Raw genomic sequence first — 17,726 nt, 5'->3', positions numbered from 1 at the left:
GGACTTAATACAAAAATCAAGGACTTTCTAAACCTTCAAAACATTAAGCATTTTTAAGGATTTCAAGCACCCGTATGAACCCTGTTATACCTTTTCTTTAACAGCCACTTGCTACTCCATAAAAACCAGACTTGTGGAGTGCACAACTAGCAGTTGTCCTTCTGATAGATTCTCCCACCTGAGCCATGGATCTCTCCTGCTCCTCCAAAGCTACAACAGTCCTACTCTCTGATTAATACCCTCCTTGAATTTGGTAATCATTTGAAAAACCCTGAACCATATTCTTTCCACTTCACAAATATGCACTTTTGTTCATCAAACACAATGAATCAGATCATTAAGTTTATTGTTCTAATGTGATAAAATGTGAACAGGTTTAAGAGCTGTTATGATTTTTTTCAAGGCACTGCAGTCTGAGGTTAAAATTTCTTCTTGACTCAACGTCAAAACCCAAAAAATGTTTCAGCTTGGCAGTACCTGCATGGTGCTGATGCACAGGCTCCTGTGGATGACAAACTGGCTGAGGGCTGCAGATCTTTTGTAGCTGTTCCGACCGTGGACCATGAGGAGGCGACCCAAATGTTTGAACTGAGTCACAGAGAAGTCGGCGGCCAGAGAGGCTTGCTTTCCTTCCTGCAGAATAAAAGACAGAGGCAAGTGAGGACAGAGCATCGATACAAATGTAACAGAAGTTACGTTGATCAACTATTAGGACAAGTAAACATCAGGATTAACATCATTAAATTATGGGTTTAATATCACAAAGCAACTGTTAAAATAAGGATATTCATAGATCTGAACACAAACTACAAAATAGATCAGAACCAGTCTATCCATTACAGAGTATAGACTCATTTAGTGTACAAAATCAAATAATTTACAGTAAAATGTAGACATCCTGATATTCTAATAACAAATCTGATTGATTATGTTTGCAAACACCAACAACCTGCAGCATGTTACCAGCTTCTCCACCACAGCGACATCTTAGTAAGGATGCTGGTAGGGAGTATTGTTGGATTCTGCATGCTGAGTGGTCTGTGTGTGCATGTGCAATAAATATTTTTGAATAATCATCGCCACTGATTTTTGAACACAAGTTCTGCTTAAAATTTCCATCCCAACCGGAAGCAGGGTCATGATCAACTAAAACTCTGGAAGAGCCAGGTTGCCGAGAGAGTCCCTAAAACACAAAAACTTCCTGTTATCCCTGCTTCCTCTGCTCGGACAACAGATCCTCATAAAGGGAATCATCTGTGTGCATGCTCTGCCACAACTCTCTGGATGTGGGAGATATCTTTACAGGAAGTACGAAGCACAATATATTTTGGTGCGTCACGTCGATGTGAAGCGACGAGATGGACAGAGTCTTACTTTTCCCTCCACTCCCACGCCACAGTCGGCTTCCTGGATCATGCTGACATCGTTTCCTCCGTCCCCTAGGAGAGAACAAAAGCCATGGAGGTGTCAGAATTCACATCACTCACCAGCGCCAACTGCTTGGACACCATCTTCTGTCTAAGACACGCCTTTAATTAAGCTGGAGTACAAGATGACCAGATCACAGAATAAAATAAATGTAAAAACTCAAATGCAGTTTTGCAGTTGGCAGGAGGAGTGCTATTGAGATGGTTACAGCAGTTTGTGGCTCATACATTTGTGGTGTTGTGGTTGACATAGAAAAAATGTATTTTTTTTAGATCAAAACGACGCAGAGGGAATGGTTAGAACCATTACTACTCACCGACTGCACAGGTGAGTTTGCCTGTGCGTTCCTGCAGCAACCGGACTATCTGTGCCTTCTGGGTGGGGGTGCATCGACAGCAAACCACAGCGGGACACTGACATGCAAGCTCCATGAACTCATACTCATAATATTTCAGACAAACCTGCCATAAAAAGGAAATGCGGACAGATAAGGGCCTCAGACCACCACATTTAACTGATTTTAGCTGTGGAACTCAAATGCCTTTATCCAAGTTACAGTTAAACTCCAGAAGCGGTTTAGAAAGTGTCTATAACCACGGATGCCACATCCAGAAAAGGTACAGTGGATGCGATTTTATCATGCATCAAACTGAAAACATATCACAGTTTCATAAAGACAGATAAGTCAGTAGGATGTAGATTACACACGCAAGCACATAAGAGCGAACTTACTTCAAGCGAATCCCCTGATATCACCAAAGCGCAGTCATGTTTTCTCCTGAAAGCGTTGAGCTCCAGGTGGGCTTCCCCTCGAGTTGTCACCTGTGGCAATGCCAACCACATTTAGAAATTAACGTTTATGTATATGTCCAAAACCATGCACACACACAAGAGGAAACCTATCAGAGATGGCAATCTGTGAGCCTTTGTCTGCCTGGTGCTTATCAGAGAAAAGAATGGCAGATACTCTCAAGCCAGCTGCAGTGTCTGTAAACGCTGGAGAAACCCAATAACTAACTTACAAATGCTGCAACAAAAGCTGATAGATGCAACATAAAAAAAAATAATCAATAAATATCTAAATGTTTAACAGAGCAGGATAGATTGTTAGGAGCAGGGATGCCAACTGAATCAAGTTACTAAAATATAAGATAGGGCACCTATCTTCAGTGGTTACTAGGCGAGAGATCGGGTAAACCCTGGACTGGTCACTGGGATTTACAGCTAATATTATGTGACTGACTAGACAAAATACGTTACAAGCTAAACCACAAAAGTTACTTTGAATAGAATGGTATACAGTGCATCCAGAAAGTATCCACAATGTTGCACTTTTTCCACATTTAGTTATCTTGCAGCCTTATTCCAAATGGTATCAAACTAATCTCGTTCCTCCAAATCCTACACACAAATACCTCATTTAACAATGTGAAATAAGTTTGTTTGAGATTGTTGCAAATTTATTACAAATAGAAACCAAGAAATCACATTTATGTAAGTATTCACAGCCTTTGTCATGAAGCTCAAAATTCAGCAGTTTTCACTGGTCATCCTTAAGATGTTTCTATAGCTTAAATAGAGTCCACCTGTGGTAAATTCAGTTGACTGGATATAATTAAGAAAGGCACAAACCTGTCTTTATAAGGTCCCACAGTTTACAGTGCAGGTCAGAGCACAAACACCAAGCATGAAGTCAAATGAATTGTCTGTACACCTTCGAGGCAGGATTGACTTGAGGCACAAATCTGGACAAGGATACAGAAAAAGGTCTGCTGCTTTGAAGGACCCAGTGAGCTGAGTGGCCTCCATCAATCGTAAATGAAAGAAGTTTGGAACCACCAGGACTCTTCTTAGAGCTAGCTGACCATCTAAACTAAGCAATCAGGGGAGAAAGACCTTAGTCTGGGAGGTGACCAAGAACCTGATGGTCACTCTATCAGAGCTCCAGTGTTCTAAGAGCTTGAGACTGGGGCGACGGTTCATTTTCAGCAGGAAAACGACCCAAAGCACACAGCCAAGATCTCAAAGGAATGGCTTCAGAGCCACTCTGTGAATGTCCTCGAGAGGCCAAGCCAGAGTCCAGACTGATTAAACATCTCTGGAGAGATATGAAAATGGCTGCACAGATGTCTCCCATCCAAAGCCAGTGAAGCTTGAGATGTACTGCCAAGAAGAATGGGCCACACCGCCTGAAGATAGGTGTGCTACGATTATGGCATCATATTCAAAGAGACATGAGGCTGTAATTGCTGCCAAAGATTGATCAACAAAGTATTAAGCAAAGGTTGTGAATACTTACATAAATGTGATTTGTTTTGGTTTCTTTGTTTAATAAATTCACAACAATCTCAACAAACTTCTTTCACATTGTCCTAATGGCATTGTGCATAGAACTTTGAGGAGAGTATAATTTGTTACCATTTGGAATAAGGTTGTGGCACAATTAAATGCGGAAAAAGTGCTGCACTATGAATACTTTCTGGATGCACCTAAATGTGGAATTATTAAGGCAGAGACTCCGATAAAGTTTGATTGTAAGATTATCATAGGACAGACCCCATAACCTGGTCTGAAAATGTTACAGCAAACATAAAAAAATATAAGGTAACGAAAACTTGCCACTGAATCACAACATCTGCCTGCTGCTTTTCTTAGTGTAAAAATATGGGAGGAGAACAAATTCTGTGTGATAAATTCCTAAAACAAGTTCAAATATAAACTTCTCCAAAAATGCAGCAGAGAGAAGGCATGGTGTTAATCTGTCAGTAAAAGCCATGCTCTGGAATGAATATCCTTCAACTGCTGACTATTCATACGTCAATCCAGATCGGGCCATTGGTGGCCACCAGGAAACTAATCCAGATGTATGTGTTGCAGGCCCAGTCAGCACACCCCCCTCCATTGGGACTGAGGTTTTCAAGCCGTGCCAACCATTGTTATTCTCTTCCAGTAACCACAGTTGTACGCAAGCTGTAACCTTCCTACATGGCAGGCTCTCCTTCTGCTCTGGCACACCTCCAGAGGGGAAGGCAGAGAGGGGGACAATCAAAGCGCTTCGAGATCCTGAAACCTGTGAAACAAATTAGGAAGTGAGCCCTTTGCATGTTCCCTCTGGGAGTGGTCCAGCTGGTTTCTCCTTTCTGTTTGAGGGGAGGCCTGTTTGTTCTCTGTGACAGTGGTTTTGGATGCTTTTGCTGGTGGGAGGTGATTTATTCAGCTGTGGATGCTGGCTGGATGGGGCTCTATGACCACTACCTAAATTGTTTTGGTGAGAGAGAGCGGATGCTCACGGAACGGCATGTGTCTAAAGAAGCTGTCAGTGCTGCCCTGACAATGGCCCTGCTGTAAAAAACCTGCATATGCACTTAAAGCCGTGTCCTTGTCATGCACTTACTTGTCTGAAGACATGGATGTCCTGGTTGCGGGTGATCAAGTGAGCATTCTTAGCAGTGCATGTGGCAGTTTCCAGTTTGTCTCCCGTCAGCATCCAAACCTACTTAGAAACCAGAAAAAACAAGCATGAGGCCAAATGTTTGCCAGTGATCAGTCAGAAACTAAATATTTAATCTTTTATACGACCGGCTAATACCGAGAACTAACAGGTAGCGCTAACAACAATTTGGCCAGGAAGTGGTTACCAAGTGAGGAAGACTCAAACTTTGCTATTTCCAGTATCACCAAGGTGTTTAAAATGAAAGAAACACAAAAGCCGTAAGAAGCTTCCAGAACAGAAACTGTTTTTAAACAGACATATAATGCTCCAGGCAGCTTAAAATGACGCCTCTGTAATCATTGTCTTCTAATATTAATGACATACTGTTTAACTACAGAGCTGTGGAACATCTACTGCTCTCTCTCTCAGACATACATCATATGATGTCACCTCTTACAAATATTTAGCTATCAATTACAACAGAAAGACTCCTCTAGACTTCTGTATGGTTAGAATGAATGAAAGAATGATTTAACTGTTTAACACGTGTCAGTAAGTTAAACCTTTTTTCCTCTGAAACTATTAAAAAGGTGGACACAACTATTATGTGTTTTCTTTGTTTTTTTTTAAATCGTAAAAAAATATATATATATCTTGTGATATGGCAAAACAATTGTTCATATAGAGAAATCCTAATCGGGCTACAAAATGTCCGATCAGTGCATCCCTACTATCCACAACAGAATGTAAAGATGGTTTGTGGCTCACGGCTAGAGCCAAACCATCACCATCAGAGAATCCTTGATTATTAAAGTTTTTTTTAAGGTCCAAAATTTAATACAACTTAGATCTTTAGGTACCAACAGTTTGGAATGTTGCGTAAAAATTTAGTTTGTGTCTACGGCTTCATTTAGAAGCTGAAACTGTTGCCACCTTTATTTAAACTCCACCTAGAAACACTGCAGAGTCTAAATGACATCATGCACTTAGATAGAAGGAGGGTGAACAAGTGTTATGTGCTGAACTAAAAGGTATACTGACATTTTGTCATTCAGGATACTTGGTCTACAATAGATGGTAGATTATGATGTTTCAGACATGAATGTATTTTCGCTCAAAGTGTCAATAAAATATCTGACCATTCAGTCAGGCCCTTGCACTGATTCAGAGGCACATTATGGGACATTTGAGACATTCATGCAACAGTTGAGACCAAATATTTCCACAGAACTTTGAGATTATTTGAGCAACAATATGAAAGAACTCCCTCTTCAGGACAGCAGTGCCCATTAAGACAGAATGTGAGTCTAATGACTGACGGGTTTGCCGCGTTCCAGATTTATCCTCAACTGAAATGTATACTGAAGAGGAGAATGAGAACACTGCAAACATGGAGCAATGGGTTGCTAAACGCATTAGGCATGAATAGACACTAATAACTAGGGCAATATTAGCTATCTAATGGTAAGTGTCTCATCAATGGTCAGTAAAGTTGATTAATTTCCATTTTGACTTGTGTTTGTTCAAGTTTAGAACAATTAGCAAGTTAAAGATTTAAGTTTTTGTTACAATTTTTTAAAACTCTACAGAAATACTTTGCATAACATTTTTCATTGCTCTTTCTTTTAATTCAATTTCACTTTGTTTTATTTTATGTAGTACTATCAACAAGAATAAGCAGCAAACATCTGGTAACTAAATACGGCATATCAGGAATATTTGGTGGAAAACTCTGCCCAGAAAAACAAGCTCTGTCGGTATGGTTACATAATTATTGGCACCCATGGTGCAGGTGTTTAAAAAGCTTTAAATAAATCGCTGGTATGGAGACTTCATGACCAAAACACGGCACTCCATTGCAGTTCTCTACTTTAACTCACTGTATGTGGTAGAAAGATAAACTTCTCACCCAGCCATGTTGTCTCACAGTTCCAGTTGTTTAAACCTTTTTTTTATTGCTCTGACTATAGATATGGACAAGCAGTTATCGATCATCAAATAAGCGTTGAAGGAGCTGTGTGTTGGGTTAGAACCTCCAATATTGAATGAATCCGCTTACATTTGATGGGGATTTGCTGAATATTTGGTACAGAAAGTGGAAAAAACAACTTAGTTCTTAGATGTTTGTGATGTGTTAATATTGTCAAAGTTTTACATGCTTGTAGATTATCCAACATCCAACCGGATGTACATGGATATGTTTTCTGTATCAAGATTACTGCATAGCTAGTTTTAAATTGAAACTTCATTGTTATAATTAATACTAATGTTCAAAACCATGCACTTTAGTTAGCAGGATTCAACCATAAAAAATCCAAAGCAAATGATTACTTCTTTACTTTTTATGGAGATGCTTGAATACTTATACATATAAACATTTATTCTCATCTTTTTTCTACTGTTTTCTCCTCTTTGTTTTAACTGTAAGCTGTAAAGCCCCACACACCCTGATGCCTGCATTGCGGAGGATCTCCAGGGTAGGTCTGACATCGGTCTGGAGCTGGTCCTCCACCCCAGTCAGACATAACAACTCCATCTCCATCTCCAGGCTCTCGATCACCGTGGCCACTTTCAGGGAGCGGTCGTGAACGCTGAGCTTGGCCTGGACGTACCGCGCCTGGAGAGCAGCACAAACAATGGAGCTATCACACGTGGGAGGATATGAAAAGAAAATGTGATTCATTGCGAGCATTGAGAAGAGGATAAGGTGGTAAAAGACGCAGAGAGTAAAGGCAGAGGAAGTCTCAGTCTGGCTGTGAGCTCCCAGAGGGCTGGGATGAAAAGGGATTAAAGAAATTAATAGAAAAACAAAACATCATGAGGCCGACAAAAAAAAAAAAAAAAGGTTCAGACATACTTTTTAGGTCAAAGTAGATGTCAGAAATTGATATTTTGATATAATTGACACTAAAAATACTTTAAAGATACTCATTTACATTAAAATCATAAATAAACAGCCATTTTCATCTTCTCAAGTTGCCAAACAACTTCGCACAGCAACGCTGCAGACACACAGATACTTAGCCCCTCCAAGGGGCCAAGAAGACCATTAGTAACACACTACGCCACCATGGATTAAAATCCTGCAGCGCATGCAAGGTCCCCCAGCTCAAGCCAGCGCATGTCCAGGCCCGTCTGAAGTTTGAAACATCATTCTTTGGGGATGCTTTTCTGCAAAGGAGACTGCAACGTATTGAGAGGAGGATGGATGGGGCCATGGATTGGTGATCTTAGCCAACCACCTCCTTCCCTCAGTAAAGGCACTGAAGATGGGTTGTGGCTGGGTCTTCTAGCATGACAAGGACCTGAAACATACAGCCAGGGCAAGCAACTGGGGAGGTCTAGCCAGTCTCCAGACCTGAACTCAATCAAAAATCTTTGGAGGGAGCTGAAAGTCTGTACTGCCCAGTGAAAGCCCCGAAACCTGAAGGATCTGGAGAAGATCTGTATGGAGGAGTGGCCAAAATCCCTGCTGCAGTGTGTGCAAACCTCGTCAAGAACTACAGGAGACGTCTGATATCTGGAATTGCAAATAAAGGTTTCTGTACCAAATATTATGTTTCTCTGATGTATCAAATATGTATGTCATGCAATAATATGCAATTTAATTTCTTAAAAATCACAGTGTGATTTTCTGGATTTTTCTTTGAGATTCCATCACTCACAGTTGAAGAGTACCTATGATAAAAAATTAGACTTCTACATGCTTTGCAAGTGGGGAGACCTGCAAAATCAGCAATCTATCAAATACTTGTTCTCCCCACTGTATTTTTCCCCATGTTATTTTGTTTCCACACTGATCCAGATCAAGAAAATACACTGATAAAATGTCAAATGTGTGTGTGTGTGTGCAATCTAAATGCATTGTATAATTTACAGCATAAATGTACATTTTTGCTCCTGCTCTCCCACAGCTGTGAAAATTGATGTGCTCCAAATCCGCACACTCTCACAGCAGAAACGATCAATTGGTTAACGCCCATCTTTAGCGCTCCAGCTCCAGGGCATTGCAAGTGAGATAAAGCAAAAACAATCTGGCTATGACTCATACAGGAACATAAACTGTGTGTGACTCAGATGGTGACTCACTGCTGCCCACCAGCTCTGCTCGCTCAATTACACATTTCAGAAATGTGCCTGGGGCTAACAACTGCAGGGGAGACGGCCCTGCCCAGCCCAGCCCAGCCCAGCCCAGCCCGGCTCAAACAATGAGAGGGGCCTAGTGTATGTTGTGTGTGTGTGTGTGTGTGAGGGAGGGAGGATGGGGCTGCAGGGCGGGGTCAGAGGTCAGTCTGATTACCAAATAACACACTTTGACATTTAGAGATTTTACTTGTCAGGCCAAAATATCAATCTGAATCTGCAGTGTTTGTCCATCAGCTGATGGAACTGGAGCATTGAAGATATCTATAACACCGTTTCTCTTTCAGCGACTTAAAACTGTACAGACTTCATTCCACTTGGATCAGACAACTGTTTCTTCTGTTAGCAGAAAATAACTAAGACCCAACCCCCCGGCTCTGCCTTGCTGTGGTTTAATCTTATAAGTGGATGCTTACCTCAAAATCCTGATACTGTTCCTCCGTCAGCGACTTCTTGGAGACCACAAGGACCCTCAGGCCTTCCCTTGCCATGTTTCCACACTAGGAAACAAAGAGGAGAACATTTGGATTCAGCCGTTTACAAAGCCTCTTAGTGTAAGAGGAATTTCAAACAAAAATAACCCCATGTCTTTATCATGAGTTGTCAAAAAAGGACATTTACCTCCTCTTCCAGCCAGTCATTGTACTGGACAATACCTGCCATCACCACATCAGCACCCTTCATGTAGAAAGTTATCTCTCCTGTCGACTCGTCCTGAAAAACAGTTGATCAAGACTTCATATTTGCAGGACACATTGAATATCCACTGATTTACTTCTTAGCAAACATTTCCCAGGCAACGTGAACGCTGAGAATCTGTGTTGCTTAGAAATGGAAAATGTAATTGTGATAAATTTAATGTCATATTTAGGAAATCAAGTCCAGTTTGAAACTCTCAGGCTTCCTGAGTGAGCCATCAGCCAACACAAATCATGTTAGTCACCAGAGTGAGTCAGAGGCCAAAAGGTGAAATTTTTCTCAGACAAAATGCTTCTGTTATTCTGTTTTCATTTTCTGGCCTGGTGACAAGTAGCAACTAACATCCAAACAGCCAGCAAATGCTATGTGTTCGAATAGAAAAAGCAAATGGATCTGTGATTTAGTAAGCCGTTTCAATTTTTTGTTTTACAGACAGGAGGACAAGCTGAAGTCTAAGCCTATAACAATATGTTTCTTACGAGCAGGGCGTCCCAACTGTTTGTGCGAATAAGGGGGAGGGCAAAGGGAATTGCTCTGAACCCGTTTCCCTTTGTCTCGCTCCTTTTAAAGGCGTTCACTTGGAAATAGGGTTAGGAGGTGCAGTTGTAAAAAGACGCTTCAAAATATACAGATTTCTCAGTTTCTATAACCACAGTAAATGCAGAGGTGGGCTGCAACATGTGGCCACATGATGCCCTCACATCCTTCCACTGTGGCTCTTAATAACTCTAATAAAACTGATATAGAAACCTGTTTTTAATCAGAAAAGCAATACGGTTGGTCTAAGCTTTTCATCTGTATTGTGTTTGTGCAGAATGACCAAAAGAATTTCCTTCAACACTAGCAGCGTTTATATTTAAATTTTTTTGGACAGTAAGCTAACAGCAAAGGGGTGGAGAGAGGGATAAGACATGCAGCAAAGGTCGCCTGGGCCGGGACTCGAACTCGCGACGGCTGCGTAGAGGCCTGAAGCCTCTAAATATGGGGTGCGTCTTTTACCCCTTGCACCAGCTCCGAGTCCAATTTCTACAACATATTGACACAACAGTAAAAGGCACATCAGAGGGTGCTGTGGTGTATCTGTTCAAATAATGCGCATCAACAATAGGAGTCATTAGACGCGTCGTGCTGATATGCATTGAGACAGGATAGGTTACTGGACTCCAGCTTTTATCAGATGTGTCAACATCTTTGATAGAGCAGGTGTAAAAAGGATCGCTGCGTGCTGCACCAAGGGGCAGGCAGATAGAAAACAACGGGAGTGTATTTTTTCTCTGATGTGAGTTGCTCTTAACACCACACACTAGGCCTTGTTCATCTGGGATTTTCTTCCCCAAGTACAAGTTAGATTGTTTTTTTGAGTTTTTTTTAAAGATTGAACAGTTAAGAATTTTGAGTCTTTAATTTCCACAATACCTTTTTGCAGTAAGATAAAATATTTCTTGAAAGTGGAAAGATATTGAGACAAAAATATTAGAACAGCCGATTCAAAACATGATTGGAGATAAGGAAAGCTTTGAAAGAAATAAATCATATTTGGATCCAATAATTAAACACACTTTAGATGTATGGTTTAAAATACATACGATATATAAAATTCAGAAAAATGCACCAAAACTGAAATGGAGAGCATATGATAGCAATTTTAAACCTGCTGTGTATGACCAGAACTATAAATACTGGACTTTTAATGGAATGACAGCATGGTGTTTTTTGGAGAAAAATGGGCAACTGGAGTTTTCAACAACTAGTACAGGAATTTTATCTGGGAAAACATGATTTTTTTCCATTACCTTAAAATAAGAAACTATTATAGAACTACAATACAGGCAGACCCTTCAAAAGAAGAGAGTGAAGTGATCCAAATTATAATTAATGGAATAGCAATGTTAGAATAATCACAACATTATATAAAGCATTAGTAAACATGAATAAAGACACAGCTAAAGCTGTAAAGAAAAATGGGAAAGAGAGTTCAACATAAATACTGATGATATAGAATGGCAGAACATGTGGAGGATCCACCAGACGACTACCGGCTCTCGGATGTAGAGGGAGCTTGCCTTGAAGAATCTTATAAGATTTTTTATTACACCAAAACAACAGAAATGTTGGAGGAGATGTGGGGATGTTGATGTGGACCATTCACATGTATTTTGGTAATGTCCAAAAGTATATGTTTTCTGGGAAATGATTTGTGATACCACCCGTAATGTCTTGGGATATAAAATCCCACTGAGACCAGAAGTACTACATTTATGTAAATCTTCTGGGGGAACCATTCATGACAGTGATAGATAACCAGTTAAAACATTGCTGACAGCAGCCAAAAAGGCAATAAAAAAGACCTGGAGGAAAAGAGACAGACTGCAATAGTGGAGACATATTCTAAATGGCAAAACTGACACACAGGTTGAAACTACACGAATCACAAATGAACAGAAAATGGGAAAAAAAATGGATGGCTTATATGAAAACATGATGAATGTAAAGAAAAAAATATTTTTGTTCCCAGGCAAATGTGTCAAATGTGTTACATATGTTCTGTATCAAATGTCAAAATGTTGAAAACTCAAATAAGTATAAAAAAAGATGAAATATTTCTTAATTAAAAATGTTTTCAAAGTAAAACAACCATTACAATTTTAAGTTTAAAACACACAAATGTTTTATATTTTAATTAGTTTACATTTCCCTGTATAAAGTACAATATGTAATGTCTAACTTGATATATTCAGTTGTATTACCCCTGGAAAGAATACATTGACTAAGCCTAAAAAATGTGGATATACTTAAGTATCCTTGCATTCAGACTGATCATTAAGTAGTCTACTTAATGTCTGCCATTTGAGAACAACTATGTACACCATATAGTATAGTTTTGGTTGATATATTAGCAATAAATTATTAAAAATCAAAATATAATTTCAAAATGTGAAGTAAATTTATTTTTTATTAGGATACATTTTATTTACATTATGTTTACAAAAAATCGTGTGCAGATGTCTGACGTCTACAACTTCTAACACCTACAGGCATCGAGTCATGCATTGATACATATAAGGAGCCAGCGAGAACTGCTGATGATGCCAGTGAACGAGACTGGGACTTCTTTCAACTATCGGGGTGGCTGACTGTTGTAGCTTTCACCGACACCGGTCGGGCTGGTTTTTCTCATGTTAGGCATTTGTTTTACACAAAAAGCAGCAAAAAGACTGTGCTCAGAGAGCTCACGGCTGTTTGTACAGGGAAGAAATAGTGTTTCCTCCTTCCTCTGTGTATTACGGTTTCCTGTTACATTTCAGGATGTGACAGTGGACTGTGTTGATGGACAACAAGATATTCCTTGGCTCATTTAGTGATGACCAGATTGTGATGATTGTCTTAAGAAGTGCCAGGTGAGGACATGAATGATTTCCACTCTTGGCTTTAAGTAAACTCCTAGAACCTTTAGATGACATTGTTTGCTGTAGGTCAGAGTTCCTGCAAATTTACCATTTCAAAATTCAATACTGATCCAGACTGTAATATCTACATTTTTCAGCTACTTTGTGTTTGACTGGGCTGTATTATTTGTAGACTAAACAGATTCTAGTCTTTTTTTTCTTTTGAAGAACAAAAGTTTACTTAGTTTTTACTCTTTTAAATAGGTATAATACATAATATTATTATACAACACATCATACAGCAAAATGCACAACAGCAGTTTCTGGAGGAAAATATCAATATCATCTTGACACTCACTCGCACTATAATCCCCATCCTTTTGCTCTCGTAGGTGAAGGGAAATATCTGAAGGATGGTGAAGTTCAGAATCTGACCAGTAGGGGTCCGTAGTTGCATGGAGGATTGGTCTCTTCCCACCAGAGTCAGCCCAACGCTCTCAGTCCACTGCACCAGTGACACCTACCAACACCAGGGAAAAAGCTTTAGTAGCACATTAAAAAAAATGATTATTTAGTAGATAATAGAAAGAAAATGTAATCCCATTATCTATCCAACAGTTGATCATTTGGTTCCTTACAGTGTAAATAATATAGAAAGGAAAGAAAATGCGAGTATTACCTTCTGCTCAGATATTTGGGGTTTTTTTAAAGATTTTTTTTTTTTTTGCGGCACTAGTGGCTTTTATTTTTCAGTGTTTTTCTGAAAGTAGGCAGACAGGAAAGGGGGGCAGAGAGAGGGAGAAGACATGCGGCAAATGTCGCCGGGGCCAGGACTCTAACCAGGGACGGCTGCGTCAAGGACTGAAGCCTTAACTCCCTACACCACCAGGTCTGTGCCTCTGCTCAGATATTTTTATCCTAATGATAAACCCCTCATGCCCACATAACGTTCTATTCCTTAAGTTTGATGAAAAGCAGTTAAATCCACTTTTGGAGAAAGAATCACAGGCACTGAAAGCATACAGCTTTAAATCAATAATGCACGCAGTTTCAGCACTTAAGGTTATTGACTGATAAACAAGGATGTCCATTTATGAAAAGAAAACATTAGTTTTGCTCAATTCTTTCTGAAGGACACATCATCATCCATTAATACAATAGCAGCATGAGAAGAGACCAAAAAGAAAATAACTTTCAGACCAGCAGCTCCTCACAGGTCTTGGCAGGACGAATGGCTGAGGAGCCAAACAGATACAGATGAGTGAAGACCAGGAGGTTTTCTGGTTTTTCTGTTACGACACTAAGCAACTAACAACAACATATTGTTCCAAAATTACTTCTAATGCAGATACAATACCAGCCAAACGTTTTAGAACCACTTTCTCATTTAATGGTTTTCTTTATGTTTTTGACTATTTACATTGTACGTAGATTCTCACTGAAGGCATCAAAACTGTGAATGAACACATATGGTATGATGTTGTGAATGAAAAATTGGAAAAGAGCTTCAAATATGTTATAATTTAGCTTCCTTAAAGTAGCCGCCTTTTGCTGTGATGACTGAAATATTAACCTTTGGCCGTCTCTCAACCAGCCTCTGGGAAGTTCTTTCCAGACTCTTTGGAAAACCTTTTCAGGTGACCACCTCATAAAACTCATGGAGAGAAAGCCCTAATCAGAGCAAAGGGTGGCTATTTTGAACAATCTAATATATAAAACTGTTTAAAGTTATTTCACACTTTTTGTTTACTATATAATTCCATGTGTGTTCATTCACAGTTTTGTTGCCTTTGATGAGAATCTACAATGAGGATAGTGATGAAAATAAAGAGACACATTAAGTGAGAAAGTGTGTGTAAAGCGTGTGTGTCATGTAGTCTGGCCAGGCCTGGCCAGGGGCCCTTCAACGTCAGCCCAGCTCTGACGTCAGCACAGCTCTGACTAACAAGACTTATCATCCAGGTTGGGAGGTACGCAGATATTTGCTTAGTCACAGTCTAGAAATACTGACCGTGGACGCACGTTTGAATGTTGCATTCGCCACAAACGCACCACCATGAAACACCAACATCTAGGCTGGCTGTTCGTGTTCAACAGGACCGGAAAATGCTCCAACTCGTCAGCCTGATTCAAAAACCAGATGGCTGAGAATTTATTTTTAGTCAATTGAAAAGGAAAATGATTTAGGTGTAACCGCTCCTAACTGGCATGGATCACACAAAACACATCATGCATTTTCAGAGCATATAAACCTGATCATTCTAGAACTAACAGAGAAGCGTCCACATTTACTGCCCCTCCCGGTAGCAACGTATAACCGGTCAGAAAATAAATTCATCTTTTAGCACAGTTTATTACAGTGTGATTAAAATCTGTATTCCTCTGCCTGATGTTCCAGAATTCATACCGATAAAGGACATTGCTCTGAGATGCAATGCTGAATAAAACACCCCGTCCATTTAAGATAACGGCCTATTCCAGTGGCTCTCAAACCTTTTCTGTTGCGCCCCCTTTGGAGAATAAAAAACATTCAGCCCCCCCATCTCAACCCTACAAAACTTCAACAAAACAGTCCAGCCAAGATGAGGTACTATTCAAAAGGGTCAGAATGTAACTTTTACTGAAGATAAAAATGATGACTATTCTTTAAAACTGAGAAAAATTAGATAAAATATGCAATCACAAATTTTTAAACAGTACGAATTACATTTTTTGCATTCAAAGAAATCAGTTTGTGCTAACTTATAGTATAACAATATTACTCACTACAATGAGCCTTTTATCCACAACAAACCTTTTGGTGCAGCCTTAGTAGAGAATAAAGACTAGTGCAAATTTTTAGTTAAAAAAAACGTAAGTCTCCTGAGTGATTGTCCTCATCTGTCTTTGGTCTGGTCGTACCTGGCAAGTTTTTCTTGTTGCCCCTGTAACATATTTCTCCATTTTACAAACAGAAGACCCTCTATGGATCAGTTTCCCCTGCTCGTTTTGTTTTATCATCCCAAAATGAGTCACCATCCTCCAACATTAACTTAAGTTGTGTGTATCTGCTGTTTTCACCAAAAAAATAAATAAAAACAAAGCAAGGCTGTTCTTGGGATCATTTAATACAGAAGGCATTCTGAGTCTGTTGGTGAGATTGTAATGACATAAAGAAAAACATTAAAACTACTACTGTTGCCACCAATTTTAAGGGTAATATAGCCTCTCTATTTCTCAGTGCAACAGTAAGAAAACCTAAATTGGCCTCCCGGTGACTGACTTGTACCTCATCTGGGCTGGAAGCCTGGTAGACCCTGCATGTGTCTTCATAGTGCTGCTCTGCCTCAGCCTGGTCCGTCACACCGTTGGACTCGTACACAGGGGTCACGTTGTGCACCAGGGCAATGGCTTTCACAGCCTCGTGAACTCTGCTGCTGATGGTCTTTCGGACCTTGGTGGCTGCCGGAGCCCTGGACGCTGGAAGGTCATGGGTGGGCTGGGGACAAATGCAGAATGCACAGTGATTAGAATAACTGCATGAGACTGTTTTAAAAAATAAACCGAGGGTTTTTGGCTCTTTGATGGCAAAACTAAGCTAGGGGCTAATAGTATAGTCATAGCCATTCAACACTGTTAAATTTGCAAGTACAAGAATTTCTGTGAAGATGATGTCAGTAAGATAGTTCTGATGGAGAGAAATAAAGTCAAAGAATTTGCTTGAATGGGTAAATAAATATGTTAATCATCAGTGAAGTGCATGTTGTGTTGTCAAATTATTTATCCCATTATAGCAAATGCATTGAAAACAAGATGGGCCTAAATGGAGCCCTGAGGCTCTCCAGATTTAAAAAACACGGAAGAATAATACTAACCTAAATAGATGCTGGCTTTATGCTGTTGCAGCAGAAGCTGCTTGGTTTCACCTACATATTAGGTAAAAGAAATATCACCCAGTTTGTTAGGTTTATGAAAAGACTAGAAGGAGCCTTGTCATTCCTCATAGACCGCCGTTTTGAACTACACAACAACCTACTCAGACCTCTGTAAAACCCTTCCACAGAATACAAACTAAGAAAGGGTAATACAGTGAAATCATGCTGTCGCTTGGTTGTGTTAAAGAATGGAGTTCAGTCTAGGAAACAACATAATTGGTCATAAAGTCAATACAGACAGGCAGTATTTTTTATTTATTTTTTGAGTATGACTCGTTTTATCCAAGTTTAACTGTTTGTCCATAAGCCTTAACAGAAATAAAAAAAATAAGGGCATAAAGAAAATTGTTAAACCTTCTCTTGAAAAATGAGTCGTTAATTCCTGTCGAGGCTTTTCTAATAAAAGGCCCAACAGGAGAAAAGATCTTTCAGTCGCTGCACAGATAGCGATCTGTAAACATAACCAGATGTGTAGAGTAAATATGAATGATTTGCTTTTTGCATTGTGGTGCTGCTATTTTTAGAAGACTGTGTGCTCCAAGGGTTAATGATGGTGTCATTAAAGAAGTCCTGTCAACGCTTCGCTTGTGGGCTGATCCTGTTTCCTGCTTCACTAACCTCTGGTGTCAAGGGGACAAAGAGTGTCATATGAGATCAGGAAGCATTCAACCAAACAATAATCCCAAACCCAAATGTTCCTCCATCACAATGCTCCATGTTTGT

General features: G+C 39.8%; 1 protein-coding gene across 1 annotated transcript in view; it reads right to left on the bottom strand.

Annotated features, from left to right (window-relative positions):
* The window catches only part of LOC124867812 (probable phospholipid-transporting ATPase IIA), a 54,440-nt gene that overhangs the window by 18,448 nt on the left and 18,266 nt on the right, over positions 1-17,726 (bottom strand). The window contains exons 14-23 of the mRNA XM_047364445.1: positions 16,358-16,567; positions 13,448-13,609; positions 9,626-9,718; positions 9,421-9,504; positions 7,308-7,478; positions 4,823-4,921; positions 2,161-2,250; positions 1,745-1,889; positions 1,375-1,439; positions 478-633 (exon numbers count right to left, since the gene is read on the bottom strand). Of these exons, the coding sequence (XP_047220401.1) occupies positions 478-633; positions 1,375-1,439; positions 1,745-1,889; positions 2,161-2,250; positions 4,823-4,921; positions 7,308-7,478; positions 9,421-9,504; positions 9,626-9,718; positions 13,448-13,609; positions 16,358-16,567 (1,275 nt within the window). The remainder of the gene's footprint in view (positions 1-477; positions 634-1,374; positions 1,440-1,744; positions 1,890-2,160; positions 2,251-4,822; positions 4,922-7,307; positions 7,479-9,420; positions 9,505-9,625; positions 9,719-13,447; positions 13,610-16,357; positions 16,568-17,726) is intronic.

The sequence above is a fragment of the Girardinichthys multiradiatus genome, chromosome 1 (genome assembly GCF_021462225.1).
Source record: "Girardinichthys multiradiatus isolate DD_20200921_A chromosome 1, DD_fGirMul_XY1, whole genome shotgun sequence".
In the NCBI taxonomy this organism is placed as follows: domain Eukaryota; kingdom Metazoa; phylum Chordata; class Actinopteri; order Cyprinodontiformes; family Goodeidae; genus Girardinichthys; species Girardinichthys multiradiatus.
Note: the sequence above shows the minus strand (reverse complement) of the source record. Positions and strands in the feature narration are given on the sequence as shown.